Genomic DNA, 24205 nt, shown 5'->3' with positions numbered 1-24205 from the left:
ACAGTCTTTTCAAAAACACTGATCTGGTCTTTGAGTTCAAGGCTAGTCAGGACAACACAGTGAGACTGTCTCAGGAACAAATTCATTACACCAATCTGATAGATTTTAAAATAATTTTAGGTCAGGGATGGTCTCATTTCATCTAGTGTATGCACAGCCTGTAGGAAGCCTGGGATTTAATCCCAGCACTGTATACAACAGGATGTCAGAACATGGTCCAAGAATGGAGTCATTTGAGATTTCTGAGTACTTGTGAAAAAACTCCAAGAAACGAGACAAGAGTCTCAGTTTCTTCAAAACATGCAATTGTTCCCGTATTGTGCTTTTGGGTGTCCCTCCAGGTGTAGTGAATAGAAGAGTGTGCTTCAGATTGCTGGCCATTGTTATGTTTTTACGCCTCTGTGGAAACATGCTTGTGGAAACAAACTACTCTCATGACTCCTCTTACCCCTCAGAGTAAAGTTGGCTACCACATGAGACTTTAGTTCACCTCATTTATTGGCTCTTCTCTCAGGTCTCATACCCTCTAGCGTGGCAAGCGGTGTGGTGTCACACTTACACTCCTAGCACTTGGGAAAGAAACGAAATCATAAGGATCAGATTACACAGGGAGTCTGAAGCCAGCCTGGGCGACATGAGACACTGCAAGTGAATCAATTTTAGATGTTTTTGTGATCATTTGGTCCAAATCCCACAATTTACACATGAGGACTTCTTCCCCAAAGGAAAGTGACTTTCCAGTGTCAGAGCAAGTTATCAGAACAAGTAAGGGAGCTTAAGGCTAGAGTTGGCACCCCACCCCTCAGAAAACTTGGACATTGTTCCATGCCAAGGCATCAGAATATGGACTGGGCTGCCCCATTCCCGTCTACATATGTACATGGATTAAGTGAACTAACCTTTTGGGTTGAGCACTTTCCGTGGTAGCCAAATGGCCTTATGGCAAGCTTGAGGGGTACATGTTGACCACATTAATTCCGAATTTCCATCTTTATGAATAAGAGGCATGTGTGATATCCTTGCCTTTGCTTAGTTGACAGAACATCAATTAAACATCTACTGAATTGACTATGTCTCAGCACATGATAGGTGCTGGGATACAAAACAACAAAGACAAATCCCTACCCTTGTGAGGTTACATTGTGGTCTGAGGTCATATGTGTAAGTAAATTCAATATGCAAGGTACTTGGTCATTGGCAGTTACAGGAAAAAAACAAAGGGAGAATGATGAAAGTTTGCAGCAGCTCAGGGACATAGACGACAGTACCAAACCAAATGGGTAAGACAAACCACACTGAGTCTGTGACTACCTAGCCCTGGCTGCCCTGAACTTGTTATGCAAACCAGACTGGCCTTGAACACACCTGCCTCTGCCTCCCCAGTGTTGGGATTAAAATAGTGTGTCACCATGACTGGTCAACACTGTTTTAAAAGTGAAGATCTGGGTAAAACTGAAAGTGCTATCTGCATTTTTGAACATACAAGTTCCCTAGCTCTGTCCACAAGTGGAGTCTGGATTTCATAATACAAAGGGCATATGTTATGTTTCTTGTGGCTGTGCAAAATACCAGAGAGAAACAGTGTTAACAGTAGCAGTGAGTACCTATAGTGCAATGTGCCTGAGCTAAAGATGGGTGGTAAAGGAGAGAACAACCAACAGAAACATTCATTCTGACTTGTGACGCCTGTGCCGAGACAGTACATTAAAGCAGTGATGAAAGAAAGCTGCTAGCATTACTGTGGCCAGGAAGCAGAGGAAAGCACCAGGATCCAATATTCCAGCAAGAACACTCCAAATGACCGAAGCCCCCTCCCTAGTTCTACCCTTACTCAGCAATACCGCTACCAACTTGGGACCAAGCTTTTAACATATGGCCTCTGGGGGACATCTAGGCTCTAACTCCACATCCACTTCTAGCATCCTAGGCCAAGTTCCCAGCATCTTTCACCTGGACTGACAACAAGCACAGCCAATCATCTTCCATCTCTGTCTCAATTCTCCAGCTGCCAGAGCGATGCTTTCAAAACACAAGCATGATCCTGTCACTCCTGTGCTAAAAAAAACTCCATGAGCAGTACACCATCAGCTATGACTTGCCCCTTGATTCTGATGCTGCAGCCATTTCCTGCAGGGTCCTTCCCATGGCTGTTCGAGTCACTTGGAGTACTCTTCCTTCGGCTGTACTGACTTGGCTTTGTTGTCTGTATCTTTAAGTAGCCCAGGCTGGCCAGAACTTAGAATCCTTCCATTTAGCCATGGCAGGGCCAGGAAGCTCAGTGGGACTCAGCTTCCAGCATTTTGTCAGGTATCTCACTGTGTGGCGTGTGTCTCCCCAGGCATTCTCTTTACTCAGCATTATTTCTCTATATAATTTGTAACCTAAGGGAAGAATGCTACTTACTTTGTTTAATGTTTCATTTCCCTATGAGAATGCAAACTATTCAAAAGAAGTAATTTTGTTTTGTTCACTGTTATATCCCAGTACCTAAAATACCTAAATGTTTGAACATGACAAATGGCCGGATGTGAAATGCTTCTGAACTGAAAGGTCTAGCTGGAAAGGCATTCTAAAGACAAGCGGGATCACATGACAAACAAGCAAGAGAATACACAAGAACAGAGTTGCTGTGAATTGCAACACCACGGCCAGATGAATTCTCTTACGAGTGGAATTCCAGGCTATAAGCCACAGCTTGGTAATCAGTTGATTTCAGACGTGTCTTTGGCATGTACAAGGAAAACAAATATTCCCAAATCAGTTGGAGTGCCTTTATGATCAATTTTATAAAGACTGTGGATGTTCATCACATTTAAATATTTATGATACTTCTGAAAAAGTTTGTAGGAGAAAATATATAAAAATAAAATGTACCAAGTTCTTCATTAAAATAGTACTTTAATAAATCCATTAAAAGCAGGGCAGTGACTGGATCCCGAATTACGGGCTTTGGGCTTTCAAGGCAGCCCCATGACCACACCCAGTCTTCCCCAACAGTGAGATGGAGAAGACTAAGATTTAGTCAAGAAGCCATCCTCAAATCGACAACTTCCACTTGAGGTTCACAAAGGAGCTGAGGATGTCCACAACATGGCTCTGTATTCTATTTGCCTTTTTTGGCCTTGGCTGTTTTTTCCTTTCTTTTTTTCACATGTTTAGGGATTTTATTTTTCCTCTTCTCTCTCTGGGCTTCCTTGACCAGCTTTTTTCTTTCCTGTAAAAACAAACAACACAACCCCAACAAATTTCATTCAGAGTATTCAAACTGTTATTAGAATTAAATTAAAATTCTTATGTTAACAGGATAAAAGTAAATGTAGTATAAAAAATAACAATTACAAGTTAGTGAAACGTGGGGTACAACTTTTCTTTGCGGCTCCCTCTGTCTCACTTCTTTGCATCCCCACCCCAATACCCCTGCCTTCTTCCATCCCTCAAGAGGGTCTCACTTTGTTGTCCAGACTGTTCTTGGTCCCCCACCCCAACCCCAGCCCATCTACCACTGAACTACATCCTGACCCTTGAACTTTGCTGAAACTGCAGAGTCCAAATCACTATCCCTGTATGTTACTTGATGTTTACAAACTCCCTATTTTAAGAGAAATAAAGATTAGAAAGAAACAAATATTTGCTTCTAGTAGGAGACATAACCTGTTCTCTGTGCGATATTGAAGAAGCTCCTAATAGCAGCCAAGTCTCTAATTTACTCCAAAAGTAAAGTTCACATTTAGTTATGAAACTACAATTAAAGGCACTATTGATGCCCGAAGTGGTAGCCCACACCTTTAATACCAACATTTGGGAGGCAGAGGCAGGTGGATCTCTGTGAGTTCCAGGCCAGCCTGGTCTACAGAGTGAGTTCCAGGATACCCTGGGCCACACAGAGAAACCCTGTTTCAAAAAAAAAAAAAAAAGCCAAACAAGAACAAAAGAGGCATTATCGATGCTCCAGAGCTTCCACACTCAAGAAGAATAAAGACCTTGGCTAACCTTTTTATCAACGTCAGGGTCAGCAGTGTGTCTTTTGCACTGGGCATTCTCTCCCTGCTCTTCAGAGTCTGTGTCAGAGCACTCGGAACTTTCAGCATCTTCTGAATCAAAACAAGTCTTTTCCTTAGCTTCACTTTCTAGGAGTGCAGGGACCTTAAAGTTATTACAGAACCATGTTACTTGAAGCCAATTACTTATCTATTTGTTAGTCAACATGTCAATGCCACCATTTTATATCAGCATGCCAGATACATGTTAAAGTCATGTACTGAAACATCAAAATAGCAGAATCAACAGAGAGAAAGATGGACAGCATCCCTTCATACCAGTATGAATATATGCAAATAAAGGAACTAGCACAGGTGTTCAATATTTTGACACTACAACATGATGCTGTCATCTACAAATGTGTGGGGCTATATTCACAGCTAGCCTGGCACACATGTGGTCCACTGCCAAAGGCTGGGCACATGCCTGATTACTAGGGTTATATGGGTGACCTAAAACAACAACGTAAGTCTGCAGCTACTTTTAGCAAGCCAAATGTTTGGGATGGGATTTGGAAAGGATGTGAAATACAGAGGCAAATAATAATAATAATGGTGATGATGATGATAACAACAACAATAATAAAGATCTACTTCAGTGACTTCACAACTTTTTCTATGAAATGAACAGTCAACCAAGAGAAAGTTTCATTTTCCCTGAAATTTACCACATTTACTCAACTTTTTCTTTTTTGAAACAGAATCTCATTACATAGTCCAGGCTGACCTTGAACTTTCCATTTTCTTGTCTTACAGGTAAGTGGGTGAGTGATGGTAGCTGAACCAGGTCCTCTGGAAGAGCAGCAAGAGCTCTTAACCACTGAGCCATCTCTCCAGCCCTGACATGTTTCAAAACTGATTGTAAAACTACCAAAAACAGGGTATGGCTACCAGTAATACCCCAGACCAATGAAGCTCAGAATTAAAGACAAATATTTCACTTTTAACTGAATTCAGGGACAGAAAAAATAGGTTCATTTCCAAATTTAATTCTAATACTATTTTACACTAAGTTTTACATCTTTTAAAAATAGTTTCCACAGGCTGGCAAGATGGCTCATCAGGCAGACTGACAATCTAAGTTGGATCCCAAAGACCTAGGAGGTGTAGAGTCAACTCCCCAAAGTTGTCCTCTGGTAACCCACCACACATGTGCTATGGCACACTTATGAGTACACACACACATAATAAATGTGTCATATATAAAGCAATAGTAACACATGTTCTCCATACCTTCTGGACGCCTGACAAATCTTTTTTCAATCCTGTGACAGTCTGGTATAGAATCTTGTAACAAAAAGGAGAAAGAAAAATATAAAAATTAACAATGATATGTACATACTACACCACTGAACACTGGACTAAACACTGTGATTTTGAGAATGTACTCAAAATCTATCACATAGTAACACAGAAAGGAGCTTGTACTGTTATGTGGCAGGTATGCATGCCCAGGCCCAACACAATCAAAGCCTGATAGTGTTCAGATGAGCTTGTAACCCACCACGTGACAGCAAATACTAACTTTGCACTTTTTTCAATGTTACCCAGTCCACAAACAATCCTATTCTGCTCTCATCAGTAGACCCACATAGCAAAAGTTGTAGTTATGACTGAAAGTGCTTCAAGGGGCTGGAAAGACAGCTCAGTGATAAAGAGTACATGCTGCTCAATCATGAGGACCAGAGTTAGGATCCCAGCACTGATATTTGATGACTCAGAAAGCTCCAAGGGCCCAACAACCTTTTCTGTGTACATGCGATCACACAGACATATAATTAATAAATCTTTTTTTGTCGTTGTTAAAGTGTGTTAGACCAGAGAGCTAGCTCAGTAGATAAAGGCACTTGCCATGACACCCTGACTACAATCCTCCGAAGCCAAACAAAGGTGGAGACAGGGACTCGACAGAGCTGTCCACTGGCCTTCCTACAGGCACCACGGCAGGAGGCACCATGGCACGTGCGCGCGCTCGCGCTCGCGCTTTCTCTCTCTCTCTCTCTCTCTCTCTCTCTCTCTCTCTCTCTCTCACACACACACACACACACACACACACACACACACACACACACACACACACACTCTCATGCACACATCTAACACACATAGCAAGAATTTTGTAAATGCTTTTGTTGTTCATGCATGAAAATCTGGAGGCCGTTTCTTCTACCTTTCTAAAAACTTACATAAACACCTAAGTTTTTCTACATGGCTGCAAAGCCTCAAGGGTTTGTTTACTTTCTGGTCCATTAACAAACAACTATTCCAAGGGGACTGGAGATGCACAGTGGCTAAGAACTTGTTCTGCTCTTGCCGAGGACCTGTGCGGGAGGCTTACAATCCCCTCTTAACTCCAGCTCCAGGGCGACTTAACACCTCTGGCTTCCAAGGACACCCAAATTCACTCATGTGCACATACCACCCCCACACATACACACATGACTAAAAATGACATATTTTAAACATTTCTTCAAATGTGTGTGGAAATGAAGCATAGCTTATCAATCTACTACAATCATTTTTATCCTAGACTTCTTTGTGAATCTGCTTTTTTTATGAGTTATAGTTCTCTGAACGCATGCAAATGCATCATTCCCCGCCCCTTAAATCCAGGAGTATTCCCTTTACAGCCACCATGTATGGAAGCATGTTTATACAAAGGGGTTGACCATCTCACTAGCACCAAGCCAGGACTGAGCTCAGGACAGTCTCTTTTGTTAGGACTGGCTCTGTAGACAAACCAAGCTACTCACATTATCTTGTTGAGTATTTAAAGCCATGTCTTCTTCCTTCAACCTCATCATTATATCCACATCTCTCTCATAATTTTTCACTTCATTCAAGGTTCTGGGAATGTATGCTTGTTTGAACACCTAACAGAAGAAAGCAAAATTAAACTACCATTCCTATTCCCCTCCATCCCTTCAGGAGCCTCAGCTCTATTAATCATGCAGAAATCTGTATTAGCATTTCCAACACTGACTTTCAGTCAGCTTGTATACCCACTGGTACTGTCTCTGCTATGTGGTAAGCTAAAAACAATTTGATAAGATAAAAATAAAATTTTATAACTGATTTAAGGAAGAAAAGAGTCTATTCCAGATGATCCGTAGAATAACGCTCCTCTCATACATTTTCAATCTCAAAAAACATTTTCCGAGAGGAAGGACAGGATGGAGTTATAGTTAGCAAGGATTGCCTGCCTGTAAGCAATTGAACACATACATCTATTCTTACAATGCAGGACATTACCACCCAGCTGCTACAAAACTTCTGATCAGAATAAACTACAATAATAACAAATATAGTAATAATAAGCTTACTGTGGACCTTAATAAAAATGTCTTGACTTCTTAGGACTAGTTTGATTTTATTTTTTAACAAAGTGTCAATATTTAAAGTCTGTTATAGTTATAGAATCAGTACGTAGGTCATTTAAAAATTCATACTTGAAAATTAAATCTTTTCCTTCTTGATTCACACACCCCACAAGCTCTTTCAAAACTACCTAAAAAATAGGCAAAGAGGCTGCTGAGTAACAATATAATTGAATGTAAATTATATGCCATTTATCTATAAAATCAAGTTCATGCTTTACCAACAAAAACAAAACCAGGAAAAGCCCTGTAACACCAGAATTAGTTGGGAATGGTGGCACACACCTGTTACTCTAGCAATCAGGCAGCTGAAGCAGAATGAGTGTGACTTTGAGGCTGGGTTATTTATACTACATATCAAATTTTAGAACAGCCTGATTTATATGAAAAAATCCTGTCTCAAACACACGACAGAACACCCCACAGTCCCACAGCAAACCCCACAAGTACTCCCCACGGCTGTGAATACATAATAACCCCACCTCTTCATCCACATGATCCTGACTAGTCTTTTCTTCCTTGGTCCTTTGGGATGCTATTTCCATGGCCTTTGAGAGAAATCAAAAAGTTAGTTTCCTTTACATTCACCCTAGAAAAGACAGTTTTTATTTTGTAATGAATTTTTTTTAATCTTAATAGGTGTCATGTCTTCACACTTCTCAAAGTACCTAGAACAAGCATCTACAATGTCGGTTGGCTCTCTACCAAAGACTTGCCAGTCATTTAAAAAGAAACAATAAATCCTTCTAGTCTCAAGGTACCTTTAGTCCCCTTCTTCCAGATCAACACTGGGGTGCAGCTCAGTGGTGGAACACTGGCCTGGGCTATCCAAAGCTCCACATCCCAGCACCGGCATCACATTCACACTCAGACCTAACTCATGGTGTCTCTTCACAGCAATAGAAACCCTAACTAAGACAACAGGTAGTTAGTTGCCTAGTACATAGTCAGGTACTGACAACCCACAAATAAAATGTCTGTCCCTCAACGGTTCATAACCTACCACACACGGCGGTGCACAGCTAGGACCCCCCCACACACCCCCGCACTGAGCAGGCAGCAGCAGGAAGAGCATAAGGTCGGGTCAGCCTGGGCTACAGATAAGACCTAGCCCAAAGAAACAAACACCCCAAAAAGAGACCAAGCCCACCTGCTGTCTTTTTAAATGGCTGCTGCCTTTTAAGTCACAGCTGTCCGAATCAGCAACCGCAACTCTGTTGCTGCCAGCAGTGGCCAGGCCGCAAGGGCTGAAGCCAGAGGGAGTTCCGTTCCCTCCGGCTTCAACGCTTGCAAAGCTATGAAGGGAACTTAACTAGACCTCTGTCCCTCTAAAGAACTCAAGATTCAAAGGTTAAAGTGGAATTCTGCTCTTCAGAGAGGCTGGACAAGTAGCTCACCTCCTCTCCCTGATCGTGTCCTCCAAAAAGCCCTATGCGTCTCCTCGGCCCTCTCTATAAACCCTTTCTCACCTGGCTCCTCCCTACCACTTCCTGTCAGTTGCTGACGCAAACTCTTGACTGCAGGTGAATTTTATTTAATCAAACACATCTATGCGTCATTAAACATAAACGGTTCCAGAGCATAAACAAAAGTAACACACCTTGAAATAATATCCTACAACACCAACCAACCAAATAAAGGGGCTGGAGATGTACTCAGTTAAGAATGCCAGCACAGCATGCACCAAGCCCTTGGTTTGATCCCAGCACTGTAGAAACTGGTGTAGAGGTGCACACTTAAAATCTCAGAACTCAGCAGACAGAGGCAGGAGAATCACACATTCAAATTCATCCTTGGCTATATAGTTTGAGGCAGCCTGGTTACAGGAAAAACCGACTCAAAAAAAATTTTTAAGAGAAAACAATACCCCTGAAAACAGTATTTCTCCTGAATTTTCCCTTGAGACAGGTTTCTGACCTGGGTTTTAAATTTTGCCAGGCAGAGCAGGATGAACAAAGGCCAAGATGGAAAGGCATTCCAGGGGAAGGGGAAATAGGAAAACCCTTACCTGACCCAGAAGTGACGAGAGTAACAAGAGATAAATGGACTATATCAAAATATAAAATATCTGTTTGGGGGCCAAAGGCGCACTCAAGAGGGGAAAAGGCAATGCACAGGCTGGAGAATAGCGCCGCTCAGGACTGACGAAAAGTGAGCAGCCAGGTTCACACCAGGACAAATGGCCTGCCTCAAACAGTCTAGGCAGGCGTTTCTCCAGGAGAAACATGAGAAGGTGTTTAGTGTCACTCATTATCAGAGGAACACTCAGCACACTCATACCAAGATGCCACCTTACACCCATTAGGACGGCTCCCCAATGAGAGGGTAATCAGTGCGGGCCAGGATACAGAGAAACGGCAAGTCCTGCGGTGTCAGCAGAACTGGAAAACAGTACAGTCAACAGGCCCCAGATTGAAGAGACATTTATATGCTCATATGGGCTCTCACCGGATTCATCATGATAACGGAATCATGTGGAAGAGAGCCCGAATGTCCACTGACAGATGGGACCATAGACAAAGTATGGTCCATACAAATGGACTATTACCCTTAAACAAGGAAGGAAATCCTGTCACACACTAGAACACAGATGAGCACTGAACACGATGAGCAAAATAAGCCACAAAGGTCAAACAAGAAGCTGAGGGATGGCTCAATAGTTAAGAGTGCTTGCATCTCTTCCAGAGGACCCGAGTTTGGTTCCCAGCACTCAATTCAGGTGGCTCATAACCACGGCAGGTCTAATTCCAAGGGATCCAAGATACTTCTTCTGGCCTCCTTGGGCATCTGCACACATAGCACACAGTCCCAGAAACACACATATATACATGAAAATAAAAAATGAAAAACTTTAAACTAAAGGAAATAAAAAAGGACAAACAGTGTGTGATTAGCAGCACCAAGAGCAGCTCAATGACACCAGAATGGTGGTTTCCAGGAGCTGGGGGGAGGGGGATTTAGTAAGCACAGTTTCAGTCTTTGATGATTTAAAAAAAAAGTTCTACAGATAGAAAACTAATGATTTTCACAGTACCCGAAATGCATTTAATGCTTAGCACTTAATGGCATGCATATTTTGCCACATGCCCTGGCAGTTTTCTTATTAAACATTCATGGAAGTTGACATTCTGTAATCTTGCCAGTTGAGTAAGGTCAAGAAAGCTGGCTTTCCTGACATCTTTGCTGTCTCTAATTTCACTGTGGAATGAGAAGTGCTAAGCGGCTATGGAAATGAATAATTACACTAGGCAACCCAAGTCCCCCAGATGTGCACACAAGGCAAGTCATACTTATTCCTCTCCTCAGCCCATCTTACCTTTTCGAGATAAGCATCCATGTTCTCAGGGGTGATGGAAGGATCCGTGACAAACTCGAAGAGCTCCCGAACGGTCATCACAGCAACAGCATGTTTGAAAAAGAAATCTGTCAAAGGAAGCCATTAATGACAGCTCTGCAAGGGGACGTTACTACTCCAACTAGGAAACAGAAAAGGAAGGAAAAATGCACCATCTCCAGCCAATGGTTTAAGTGGCACTGTACTGGCAATTAAACGAGACTTGTTTATTGGTGCTGGCGATCAAATGCAAGGTCTTCCGGGTGAGAGGCAAACATAGTGTTCTAATGCCCGACTACATTCCCACTCAAGTGACAAGACCTCATCCTATGCATGCACGCACAGACGCACGCTGTCAGGAAATGCCCCTTTCTACTCACCATTGACATTAGCACAGTCTTTTCTCAAGAACTCCAGTGCATGTGGGTGATCATGCTCCACAGACTGAGAAACATCAATGATGTACACATCTCCACCATGGTACCTTGTGGACAATGAACAGAGGTTAGAAGTTACTACTAGATTCTTGTTTGTTGTTTTTTTTTCCAACTATTCTGAAGCTGGTTGTGGTGGCACACACCAGCAGGATTTGCTGAAGGTGACAAAGGTGGAAGGATCAGGCCAGAATTCAAGGCCAGCCTGGGCTACACATTTTCAGCTTGGGTGTAGTGGTATTCGCCTTTAATCCCAGCACTCGTGAGGCAAGGCAAGTGGATCTCTTTGAGTTTGAGGCCAGCCTGATCTACAAAATACAGTCAAGCTATGTAGGGAGACTCTGTGTCCAAAAAAAGCCAAACAAAAAAAAATAAATAAATAAAAATCTATTCTGTTCTTTGTTTTGAATAGGGTCTCTCTATGTAGCACAGGCTAGCCTCAAATTCTTAATCTTGCCTCAGCTTCCTAAGTGCTGAGATTCCAGGTATGCCTCTATCTGGCTTAAAAGAAAAAAAAATTCACCTTAAGTAATTCATAAATGACTACAGCAGTAAAAAAGGGCTATCTTGACTAATAAAAAGATAAACACTGAGAAAATTTCAAAGCTCATTAAGTCAGCTAAAAATGCACCCGTCCCGACACCATGTGGGGCTGAGGCTGGAATCCACAGGCTCACATGCACATACGAGGCACTTGTTCTACCAACCAAGCTACAACCTTAGTCCTTCACAGTGGTCTATTCTGTGACTAAGGTCACTGAAGGCAGTGACCACATCTTACTTCCTACCATGGGGAAGCCAACAGAAAACAGTATGACTTTATAGATTTGAATTTTTTTAAAGGACATAAAATAATAAAAGGGCATTTTCTAGGAAACAAATCACTCACAGCATGTTGAATTCACTGAGATCTGCATGGACAAGTCGAGCATCCTGATACATTTTCCTCATGTACTGAATGACCTGCAGGTACAACTCCCGTGCCTTCGATTCTGACAACTGGACATTTTTCAAAAGTGGTGCGGGCCTCGAATAAATAAGAACGATGATAAAAATTAGCAAGTTTTCTCACCTCATTCTACAGTTACATGCACCTCTCTTCTGCCATTTGTCATGTGAACTGACTATGGGATAATGGATGCCACTCCAAAATGCTGACAATTACAGGTACTTTCCAGAGCTTTAGGAAATTAAATATTCCTCAAAAACAAGGTTAACTTTGTTATTCTGAAGCCCCATGAAACTTCACAATGGTAAACCATAACAGTTATGCACTAACACAGCAGGAAACGCTCACGAAAGGAACTATGAGAAAACTTACTAGTACAGAGCTCACTGGGCTTAAGATACAGTTTCACCATGAAATCTTTTGACCTTCCATATACTTACATGTCATCTTTGCCAATGAAGCCCATGAGAAGAACATGACTTTTTAGCCGGATTGGTTTTGGACATGGTATGTTTGCTGTACTTAGCCTGTGATGTAGATAAAAGGACAACTGGAAGTCAAAAGACATATAAACAAATTATGAATGCTGCTGTTAGGAAACAGTACCAAGTCCTCTCAACTATATCGCTTTTCCTAAACCAGTGGTTTTAAGTGGCACTAGTATGTGCCACCAAGAACATCAAAACTCTGATAAACTATCAAATCCCATAACTTGTGGTACCCAATCCACTTCTAGAGGTGTTAAACTGTGAAAAATAAAAAAGTACATCTTAGAATTGATGAGACATAGCAGCTAAGTCGACAATTATCTTTTGAATTTACTAATCCAAAAATAAAATCACTGTACACAGACCTAGTGGTTAGCTGGCTACAGGAAGATTTCAAAGGACTTCCAAACCAAATGGTACTGGCTTAATAGCAAACTATACTTATGGATATCACATAAAAAGTTAAAAGACACTGGAAAGGGGAAAGAAAACTCCACAAACTGAGAAAACTAGGTAAATGTCCTTTCTTTACAGTAGTTACGGCAAAATGACTTCATGAATGTGTCCCAAACTGGACTGAGTAAGAAAAGCAAGTAATTAGCAAGGAGTTTAGGACCTGACAAAATTTATCTAAAAGCCCTGTAATTTGTTTAAATGACAGCATTATCATCGCCATGTCACTTACTACTGTCTAAACTCCTGTAAAAGCCTTATCTCCCTCAAACAAATCCCCCATGTTTTCACATGGCATCAGACTCTTCAGTTGGTCAAGCGTATGTAATAAGCTCCATGGCCTAAGGCCTCCCACTCTGTGGAAAGGGCACAGCACAGACACACAGACAGACAGACACAGGTAAGCGTGTGCACCACCCCCACCCCACACACCCCCAAGTCACCTGGATAAATTCCTCATTTCCTTTTCTGCCCATGTCTTCACCATTTTTCTAGGGTTCCCTTTACAGTAGCCACGACGAAATCTAGAGTAAGAAAACGTGTTCCTTTAGTCTCTACATTATACTATTTTAGCACTCGAGGAAAAAGGAATTCAAGAATCTGGACTCACCTAAATTCCCCGGTTACGTACTTATCACGATCTTTGAACACCAAAATAGAAGTTTTGTATATTTTGATTGCTCTGCTCTCTCCACTGGCTGTGCTAGCATAGTATACATTAGCCTATTTTAACCAAAATCAAAGGAAATGAAGCATGTGTTAAGTAACTTATGTCAGTTTTCCAGTTGATTCTAAGCTCAAAAGTAAACTGAAACAACATCTGTATCACTGCCATCTCTTAAAGGTGTGAATTAAAATATGAAACATTGTATCACAATTAATATACCTCCAGGTGGCATTCATATGCCACCCTGTTATGTTCTGGTCATTGACGGGCCCCATATATCAGAATGGTTCCATAAAATTGTATTACCTATAGTGATATCATAGACAATTTTTCTACTACACAAAACTGCTTAACGACTCATTCCTCTAAATGTAGCCTATTGTTACATGAGGCATATTGTATATAGAAAAGTCCAATTTAAGTGTAATTGGTTTCACACATGTATCTCTAATGGTAATTTTCTTACATCTAATTAACTCCCACAAAATGAGTTGCTAATTGTGATGGTGTGAATGAGCTATGTCTTTCACAGACTCATGGATCTAAAAGCTCACTTCTTTTCCAGTACTGATGCAGCCATGGATCTCTGCTATGTCTCCTTTATCCAACATCTTGAATAAAATCATCCTTGTCCTGGGATCCAAAACCTGAAAAGAAATGTTTGGTTTTGTTGTTGTTTTTAAGTACAATCATGAAAACAAATCAGACAAATAAATTAGAGAACAACAAAGTACATACCCAGGGTGATCAAGATGGTTCAGTGAATGAAGTTGCTTGCCACACAGAACCCACCCACAAAAAGGTGGATGGTTGGAACCAACCCCATGAGGTTGACCTATAACCTCCACATAGACACCACTGCACAGGAGCTGCCTCCTCCATCATGCACATACACAAATTCTAGTTTGGTTTCTGTCGCTGTGATAAACACCATGACCAAAACAACTTGGGGAGGAAAAGGTTTATCTCATCTTACACTTCCAGACAACAGTTCACCGCTGAGGAAAGTCAGGGCAAGAGCTCGATGGAGGAACTGAGGCAGAAACCATGGGGGAAAGCTGCTGACTGGCTTGCTTTCCAAAGATTGCCCAACTTGCTTGTTTATACAACCCAGAATTACTTGTTGGGGGGGGGGCCCCGCCGGCAATCACCCACAGTGGGCTGGCACACAGACTTGCCTACAAAGCCAACCTGATGGAGGCAATCCCTCACTGGAGGTTCCCTTTTCCCAGGTGACTCTAGTTTGTAGCAAGTGAACAAACAAACTAGCATACAATAATAAGTTAACATTATAAATAAGATCTTTTCTGTCCAGTGATTCATCAATTCCACAAACTAGACTGCAGGTTAGCTTCTACTTCCTTGGGGGTACAGGGCAGAGGGGTGCTTAAATCTTAAGTCAAGGAGCTGTACGTCAAGAAGCTGCTATTTCAAAATGTGGAATTGTACATATACATATAGGTAGAGGAGAGCACAGGTAGGCAGCTGTGGGAGCCCATTCTCGGGTTCCTCGTGGCTTTACCCAGCAGGTCCGAATAGAGGATGATCAGGACCACGGGCCTGAGTGCAGGTGTCTGAGATGGTCTGCACTTGGCTGTGCTGGGGGAGGAGGTCTTTCGCTCCACCCCCTTGGTGTCTCTATAAAAACCCTGGGCCAGAGACAGTCGGGGCCTGTTGGAATAGGTTCCAGGCCCTCTCGAGGCTATCCTTTATTTTCTATCTGTTTATCTCCGCGATATTCTCCGCAATAAATCCTTCTATCTAATATTTCCTGCTGATTGCACTCAAGAAAACTCTGGGGAACTGTGGGGGTGGTGGGTAAACGCCCCACAGGCAGCAATAATAATAATCCAAACCTTTTTTTTTTTTTTTTGGTTTTTCGAGACAGGGTTTCTCTGTGTAGCTTTGCACCTTTCCTGGGACTCACTTGGTAGCCCAGGCTGGCCTCGAACTCACAGAGATCCGCCTGCCTCTGCCTCCCGAGTACTGGGATTAAAGGCGTGCACCACCACCCGGCCCAAACCTTTTTTTTAAATCCTTTTCTTCACATCAAAAATCTAGATCAGGTGGGCCGGGCGGTGGTGGCGCACACCTTTAATCCCAGCACTCGGGAGGCAGAGGCAGGCGGATCTCTGTGAGTTCCAGGCCAGCCTGGGCTACCAAGTGAGTTCCAGGAAGGGCGCAAAGCTACACAGAGAAACCCTGTCTCGAAAAAACCAAAAAAAAAAAAAAAAAATCTAGATCAGGTGACATACACCTTTAATCTCAGCACTCAAGAGGCAAGAGGCAGGCATATCTCTGTGAGGTTGAGGCCAGCCTGGTCTAAACAGCAAGTTTCAGCCAGCAAGGACTACAAAGAGAATCTGTCTGTTTCTTTCTTTCTTTCTTTCTTTCTTTCTTTCTTTCTTTCTTTCTTTCTTTCTTTCTTTTCTTTCTTTCTTTCCTTTCTCTCTCTCTCTCTCTCTCTCTCTCTCTCTCTCTCTCTCTCTCTCTCTCTCTCTCTCTCTCTCACACACACACACACACACACACACACACACACACACAAGAAATTAGGGACTAGCACCCCACCCCCTGCAAAGAATAAAGCACATGTAAGAAAGAGGTCTCCATAATCTGAAGGTATTGCCCTTTTTTCCTTTTCCCCTCATCTATACAGGCCCCAGACACACGGCAGCTACTCAACCTATTGAATGGCAAAGACCCTAGTCTGCTAGTCTCTGCCTTCCCCACCTGAGAAGGGGAAGCACTGATCGTAGCTTCAAGAGTTACGGCCAGACCATGGTTCTACCGTACCTAAGTGGTCCTATTATACAGCAAAGTGCCACTCACTGAACTTTACTCAGGAGTAGTTTTAGGTGAGATTAGCACCAAGCAAGGAAGCTAAAAGCAAGGCACAATGCAGAGGACAAGGGAATGATAGTTCCAGACAAGACCACGCAGCACACATCAAGCATACCTGTTCTACGGTTGCTCTGTCGGCCTTATCTTTAACTCGATACCTAAGCAAAAACAAAGATAGTCAAAACTCAGTGAGGAGCCAGAATGAGACTTCTAAATGTAAACGACTCTGTGACAATTCTTAAGCAATTTTTCGTAAGAATTTTTCATCCTAATTTGATATTTAATCAGTAAAACTCCATTTCTCTGAGCATGCAAGTCAAATCCCCTTAGCAGACATGTCTAATCTTCTATTATTTCATTTTAAAGTTATTTTTTTCCATTTATTATTCTTGTGTGTGAATGAAATGTAGATAAGAGCAAGCCACTCTGCATATGATGGTCAGAAGACAAGCTTGGGAGTTGGCTTCTTTCCACCATCAGGGATCAAACTCTGGTTGTAAGCTTGTGTGACAGGCACTTTTACTGACCCTTCTCTCCACCATCTCCCAGGACCCCTTTTGGTATTTCTAGAGGACATGTCATCTACAAAGCTCACACTCGAGAACCATGTAATCAAGAAACAACAAAAACAACAGATCTCATGTTTTAAGTAGGTTTATAATTTCCTGTTGGACCTCATTCATTATTATCCTCAGTCACGTGCACTCAAATATGAGCCCACAGCCACGCACATACATGCACGCACATACACACAAACATATATGTGTGTGTATATAATGTTATGTATGTAATATAATACATTTCACATATGCATACAGAGAAAAGGGAGACAGGGAGAGTGGAGGGAGGAAGGAGGGAGACGGAGGAGTAGAGAAAGAGAAGTAGAGGAGAGGGAATAAGAATGTGTGTGTAAGAGGAAGTCTTTCTACATTCTTGAGGCAGTACATACAAGAGCACCTGGAGTACAGTGACAAGGGAAATACTCAGTGTGGTCATACTGTTCGTTAACTCTTTAATGCGGACGGACACTTGATTTGCTTCAGCTCATATACTAGATAACTCAATCCAACACACTATCCTAAACTAACAAGGGTTCAAATACAAGGAGGCAGACAGACAGGTCAGTGAAATACCAAGTGACTAAGGTGTCACTTAGAAAGTAATTATCTCTGTGGACACAGCAATAAACCAGAGGAAAACTGATTTTCATGTTCAGTTTTAACACTGCTATTGAATTAATGTTATTTCCTATACTGTAATGATCATCCCAGTTATTAGCACATGAGAGAAGTCAGCCAGGTCTTAGTCTAAACTGGAATCTACAAACACTTATCTTTATGAAAACACATTTATGGACTTCACAAGATTGTACTTTTACTACTTAAGACTGATTTAATATTTAGATTTACAAAAGTATACAAAAAGCACACTCTACGCTAATAAATGAAAGCACATCAACATCCTTTGGAGAACAATTATGCTACTCAACAAATTAGTCTCCACCAACCATGCTTATAATGAAAACATTACTTACGAGTCTGCTTCTTTTTGTCTAGTTTTTACGGTGACTTTGTTTATGACAGAATCAGTAACATTCAGTTTATCTAAAAGAACAAAAACTCACAATGTAAATAATACAAGAGGCAAAAAGACACTAATAGTCTCTGAACAGGGTACTTCCCCCTCTCTTCCCCCTTCTACATATATATTTTTGGGGAGGGGGAGGTTCAAGACAGAGTTTCTCTGTGTAGTTTTGGTGCCTGTCCTGGATCTCGCTCTGTAGACCAGGCTGGCCTCAAACTCATAGAGATCCACCTGGCTCTACCTCTTAAGTGCTGGGATTAAAGGCGTGCGACACCACCACCTGGCCTATATTTTCTTAATAGAATTAAAATATATTTTACTTATGAGGCAAGCAACAAGTTAAGATATTGTCTTCATAGTATGCATTTATAGCACTATAGGTGTGATTTTTGAGCCAGAATTCTAAACTCTAGATAAAGACAATACTCAAAAACATTGGATCTACATATTAAATCTCAGATACTTACTATTTTGCACAATATAGATAACACAAGTGTCTGAATTCAAAGTATAACTCTGCAAACTTCAGTTTCTTAAGTTACATGTACATCATGATGACCGTGAAACACTTACATACATTAATCTGATATTTATGGACAGTGTACATGAAAGACACAGGGTAGGTTTAAAGAATCAAGATAGTGCAAGGAAAAAATGATGGCCTTGCATTTTTAAAGCAGTATAGTTCAAATAGGGCTGGCTTTCAACTAAACCATTAACACCAATATAGAGTCTAACCAAACAAAACAGCATTTTTAGGCTATTTTAATTGAAAATCCAATGTAGAACAGGTAAGAATCGGAATGAGTATCTGAAACTTCATATTCCCACAATATTGAGTCGAATACATGTACATCTTGAGCCAACAAAAATGCCTAACATTTCAGCATTTGGAAGAATCTCTTCACAGCCCAGTTAGGCCATGTTTTGTGTTTGCTTGTTTTTTTCAAGACAGGGTTTCTCTGTGTAACCCTGGCTGTCCTAGAACTTGCTCTATAGACCAGGCTGGCCTCGAATTCAGAGATCCGCCTGCCTCTGCCTCCAGAGTGCTGGGATTAAAGATGTGAACCACTACCACCCAGGCTAGGCAATCTATCTTTAAAAAACTTACTTAGATTGATTTTATTTTCAAATTTTCTCAAGGACTTGTCAATTGGAGTAGACATTTTGGCTGAATTGTAGTTAGAAGTCTGTCGATTTGCCTGTAAGAAATTAGTTTAAAACAGGATTAGTTGTAAATTCAAGCCTAAGGTTCGCATTACGTTCTTTCTTTCCTTAGTTATTTTTTTTTTATATTTTGGGGGGAGGGGCACCACACATATGGAGGTGAGAGGACAAATTTTAATTGCTGAGTTTCTCCTTCCACCCTGGGAACAGCTCAGGTTGTCATGCTTGACACTGAGTGCCTTTACCTGCTGACCCGTCTCCCCCGTGCCAGTTCAGTTAGTTATGACTTGACACCGTTACACACGGGAGCATAAAAGAGAAACACATTTTCTAAGACTTGTTTTTTAAGGTGTTTATAGCTGGAGAGACGACTCAGCAGTTAAGAGCACTGGCTGCTCTTCCAGAATGGGTTTGATTCCCAGCACCCACGTGGCAGTTCACAACTGTCCGTAACTTCAGTCTAGGGGATCCAAAACATTTTTCTGGTCTCTTTGGGCATTTCATCAACTGCATGCACATGGTATACAGATATACATTATAAAAAATAAAATTAAAAAGAGGCATTTCTAAGAAAAAGTTAAGGTTACTGACTAGAACAGAGGTCCCATGTTATTCTCTTCAATGTATTTTTTGTTATTATGAATAATAAGGTTATATTTGTTTTTTATTTAATTAGTTTCTAGATTTGATACTTGAGAATATTCATTTACCTTCAAAGTGTTTAATGAAGAGCTAAAGCTAACATTAAAATCATTCTAGCAATATTATTATTATTATTATTATTATTATTATTATTATTATTGGTTTTTCGAGACAGGGTTTCTCTGTGTAGCTTTGCGCCTTTCCTGGAACTCACTTGGTAGCCCAGGCTGACCTCGAACTCACAGAGATCCGCCTGCCTCTGCCTCCCAAGTGCTGGGATTAAAGGTGTGCGCCACCACCACCCGGCTCTAGCAAATTTATTTTAAGCCTGACACTCAAGAAAGGAAAAGGGGAAAGACAGCCTAAGGCTCAACACTTATACTGGTGCTCTGCATGTATGTTTATGCATCGCATGGTGTCTGGTGCCCACAGAGGCCAGAAGAGGGCATTGGACCCCCTAGAACTGGAGTTATAGATGGTTGTGAGTTGCCATCTAGGTGCTGGGAATTGAACCCAGGTCCTTTGCAAGAGCCTCAAATGCTCTAAACCACTAAGCCATCTCTTCAGCCCCTTTAACCTTTAAAATAACTTTTGGCCTTGGGATATAGATCAGTAACACAATACTTGCCCTTGGTTTGATTCCTAGCACCACAATAAATAAAAATCAAACATGTTTTCTATCATATACATGTTTGACTAATTGATTTTTGTCATGCTGGGATGCATGGCAGGCAAAGTGTTCCAACAATGCACTGTACCTACAACCTAACAATTTAATTGCTGTAATCATCAGCAACCCAAAGTAACAACTAACATTAAGTCTATATACATCAGAACACAATCCATGCTGAAATTACCCGGGCTCACCAGTGATTCAGTGGAGGAGCCGCCAACCCCCCTCCCCCCCACACACACAAAGAAAAGATAAAGTGGAGAACTAATGAGGAAGATACCTAACATCTGCCACACACACACACACACACACACACACACACACACACACACACACACACAAGCAGATTTACAGAATGACTCCGTACCTGAGGGTTACTGCCTCCATTCTGGGTACAGCCCTTGGTGAGTTTTCCAGTTCCATCATCCCAGTACCAATCACTGTCGTAATCATAGCTGTCTTCCTCATCGATCTCACCTTCGCCCCTCACCTCTGTCACATCATCCGGAAGGTTTTTAAGTAGGATGTCGTCCTTTGCTTGAATTGACTTCACTTCTATGCTTTCACTAGACATAAGAGTGTTCTGGCATGTTTATACACCCTCTAAGGGAAAAACCATACACATACATACAATCCTAAAAATTCCCTTACATTTCCCAACCTTCTCCATCTTCCCCCTCACTTTTTGTTATTGTTGTTGTTTTTGTTTTTTGATACATGGTTTCTCTGTGTAGTCCCAGCTGTCCTAGAACTCACTCTGTAGACCAGGCTGGCCTCCAACTCGGAGATCCGTCTGCCTCTGCCTCCAGAGTGCTGGAATCAAGGAGTGCACCACCACACCCGGTGCCAGGTTCCATTTTCATAAACTTAGTGCATCCCAAACAAAACACATTCTAGTAGATGTTCTGCACAGCTCATGCTCAGGACGCTGGGGCTGTTGACTGGGGCTCTAGTTCCCTCAAAGACAGAAGCATTCTTTATTCAAAGAGGTACCGCCAGGAAGTTAGCCGCCACCCTCCTGCTGGCAAGTGCCAGCTTCTACAGTTCCCTTTCCTGTCCCTTTATGACCCAGGATGGTCCTGGCGTCCACTCTTATGTCCTCTGGGGAAACTGTTCCACCCTTCTGCTGTAGCCCACACTACACATTTGTCAATAATCTTTGTCACACTGTCTCCAAGTATCCCAGGAACATGCCAGCCACTTCTGATGGGTCTCTTCTAGATACCTCACGTGTCTAAATGTAAGTTTAAGCCTCAGGCGAGGATTACCACTGGAAGGTTTACTGGATTGTTTGGTGAAGATGATTCATACAAATGAGAAAGCTTAAATAACTGTAAATTTAATGACAGGAGTGTTAGCAACATCATGACATCTGAAAACCACTGGCAGCATAGGGAAGCTGACCACAGCCAATTCCCAGAGAAGCTGGGCATTCACTCAGGGGACACAGAAGCCCCGATGAAGTACTAGGGTCGGCAGCCAGCTAACACCAAGGAGAACTTCTGGGTACCACCATGACAGGGGCTGTCACAATCGGCTGTTGCTTAATGGGTGCTATTCAAGGATTAGATTATACCTCCCCACTTTGACCCATCAAGTACCTAAAAACTGCCACAGCGCCTGCACTGAGACTGTGGCGTGTGTGTGTGTGTGTGTGTGTGTGTGTGTGTGTGTGTGTGTGTGTGTGTGTCTCGGAGTTGGGGGTATATGTCTTACCATCCACTGGCCATGGAATGCTAGATTCAGTTTCTCTCATAACATTTTATTTTGGCACTGAAGACACTTCCTATTGTTGTAAGCAGCCAGACAGTAATGGGGTTGTTGCTCCTCTAGACATAGCTGTCATTTTCCTCTTGACCATGTCAAGATTTGCTCTTAATCTTTGGCTTTCAACGCTTTGAAGATTTGCCTCAAGGAAGTAGCTAGACAATACAATCCCCATCGTCGTACTTAAGCACGAACCGCTGCTTCTTCCAGATATGACAGACAAAAGGTCTGCCTGGCAAAGAAGTTCACAGAACACAACCATAAATCCCAGGCATATATAAAAAGGGAGTGTGTGTAGATAGCACAGGGATCGGAGGCCGAGGGGCTCGGCAAAGGACAGGGGGTCAGTCACACTAGAAAAACTCAGAGGAGAGTCAGTTGCAGGAAGACTTGCTTTGTGGACCAGGCTGGCTTCAAACTCACAGAGACCCGCCAGCCTCTGCCTCCCGACTGCTGGGATTAAAGGTGCTGGGATTAAAGGCGCTGGGATTAAAGGCGCTGGGATTAAAGGCGCTGGGATTAAAGGCGCTGGGATTAAAGGCGCTGGGATTAAAGGCGTGAGCCACCACCACCTTTTTAATGGGAACTTTTCCATCACTGCTTTCATTTAACCTCAAAACCTTGATCTTGCTACCTCAATATCATTCTATAATCACAGCTGTAGGAGCCATCGTGTTTGAACCTGGTTTTCGTTTGTTTTAATTGGTTCTCTGTTCCACTCTTACTCTCCAAGAACATCTATGTAACTGACCAGTTCCTTTAATTCGTAAATCAAACAACTCCCTGAACCTGCTAAACGCCTTCCTCTGGCCTTATAAGACCTGAACAGTACCTTAACTCCTCTCAGCCACTTGTAAGGGTCTATCTGGCTGGTCTCCCTTCTGCCTCAGTTCTCTCCACTGTGCTCTAGGCTCTGGCCTCTTGCTTTTGTTTTTACAGCCAAGACGAATCAACTATAGGGCCTTCACTTGTCCACTCGGTCACACACGTTGTTTCTCCTCTGCTTCTTCTAGCGATTTAATCTGGACTTCTTGTGGTTTTAGTGTTGGAAATAGAATCAGAGCCCTGTCTGTGGCAGGCAAGCGTCCTCCTGAGTTACTAAATCTGGCTCTTTCCTGCTCATTGCACCCCATTTACACTATCTGCTTCTGCCCTCCTTTCCAAATAGACAGTGGAGACTTGATTTATCTCGTTCATCACTGTATCTCCAGTGGAAGACAAAAATCTGCTGAGTGTTATGTGGAACCCTGTATGGGGAGGGGGTGGTGAAGGCCTGTGTTTCTCAACTGTCCCCAACTCTGCTTCTCTGCTGATTACTCTGGGAACCCCGACTCCCTTGACAGGTAGCTTTCACGACCTGCCCAGCTATAAGGACAGACCTTGGAGAAACCACAGCCCAAACCGGCCAGGCGCCAGGAATGCGGAGCTGGCAGGATCTGAGCAGTCCGTGTGTGGACTCCAGCAGCCTACCTGTCAGAGGAGTCCGCGTCGTCGAACTGCCCGGGGACCACCGCGGCCATCCTATCCCGACTGCAGTCCATGACAAGCGGGGCGGAAGAGACGGCTTTTCACCCGGCGAACCCAACCGCGTCTCCGCGACTCCCGCCTCACACGAATCGCTCGGCAATCGCCAGGCGCAAAGCAGCAAGCATGCGCCACGGGGTATCCGGATACACGATTTCTGCAAACACCAACACAGACAGACCGGAGGTTCAGTGCCGGAAGTGCGTCACGAGAAGTTCCGCTCCATGCCGTAGTGCCCTCCCGGCGCATGTGCGTTACGGTGGCC

General features: G+C 42.6%; 1 protein-coding gene across 2 annotated transcripts; it reads right to left on the bottom strand.

The window, feature by feature from the left end:
* Positions 1-2878: 2878 nt before the first annotated feature.
* Riok1 (RIO kinase 1) lies at positions 2879-24173 on the bottom strand. Of its 2 annotated transcripts, none has more exons than XM_006972777.4 (17): positions 23887-24173; positions 21017-21215; positions 19279-19369; positions 18118-18187; positions 16699-16741; positions 14294-14386; positions 13683-13795; positions 13516-13596; positions 12572-12658; positions 12072-12209; positions 11129-11232; positions 10731-10837; positions 7897-7962; positions 6791-6910; positions 5271-5324; positions 3991-4143; positions 2879-3214 (listed from the first exon to the last, which is right to left on the bottom strand). In XM_006972777.4, the coding sequence occupies exons 1-17, from the start codon at positions 23955-23957 to the stop codon at positions 3104-3106; spliced, it is 1701 nt and encodes a 566-aa protein (XP_006972839.1). In that variant the 5' UTR covers positions 23958-24173; the 3' UTR covers positions 2879-3103. The 2 variants fall into 2 exon arrangements, with proteins under 2 accessions (XP_006972839.1, XP_015846376.1); XM_015990890.3 differs by having other exon boundaries at positions 21017-21252; positions 23887-24023.
* Between the last annotated feature and the right edge of the window lie 32 nt (positions 24174-24205).

The sequence above is a fragment of the Peromyscus maniculatus genome, chromosome 5, assembly GCF_049852395.1.
Source record: "Peromyscus maniculatus bairdii isolate BWxNUB_F1_BW_parent chromosome 5, HU_Pman_BW_mat_3.1, whole genome shotgun sequence".
Classification (NCBI taxonomy): Eukaryota; Metazoa; Chordata; class Mammalia; order Rodentia; family Cricetidae; genus Peromyscus; species Peromyscus maniculatus.
This window is presented reverse-complemented; position numbering and strand designations above follow the sequence as displayed.

What these genes read in the sequence shown, in the direction of transcription:
- Riok1 (XM_006972777.4), bottom strand. Translation starts at nt 23,957, where the DNA reads ATGGACTGCAGTCGGGATAGGATGGCCGCGGTGGTCCCCGGGCAGTTC. An exon ending in ACAGAGCAACCGTAGAACAG is followed by an intron (nt 14,387 to 16,698) that starts GTATGCTTGATG and finishes ATTTCTTTTCAG; the next exon opens with GTTTTGGATCCCAGGACAAG. An exon ending in TTCATTGGCAAAGATGACAT is followed by an intron (nt 12,210 to 12,571) that starts GTAAGTATATGG and finishes TATTTATTCGAG; the next exon opens with GCCCGCACCACTTTTGAAAA.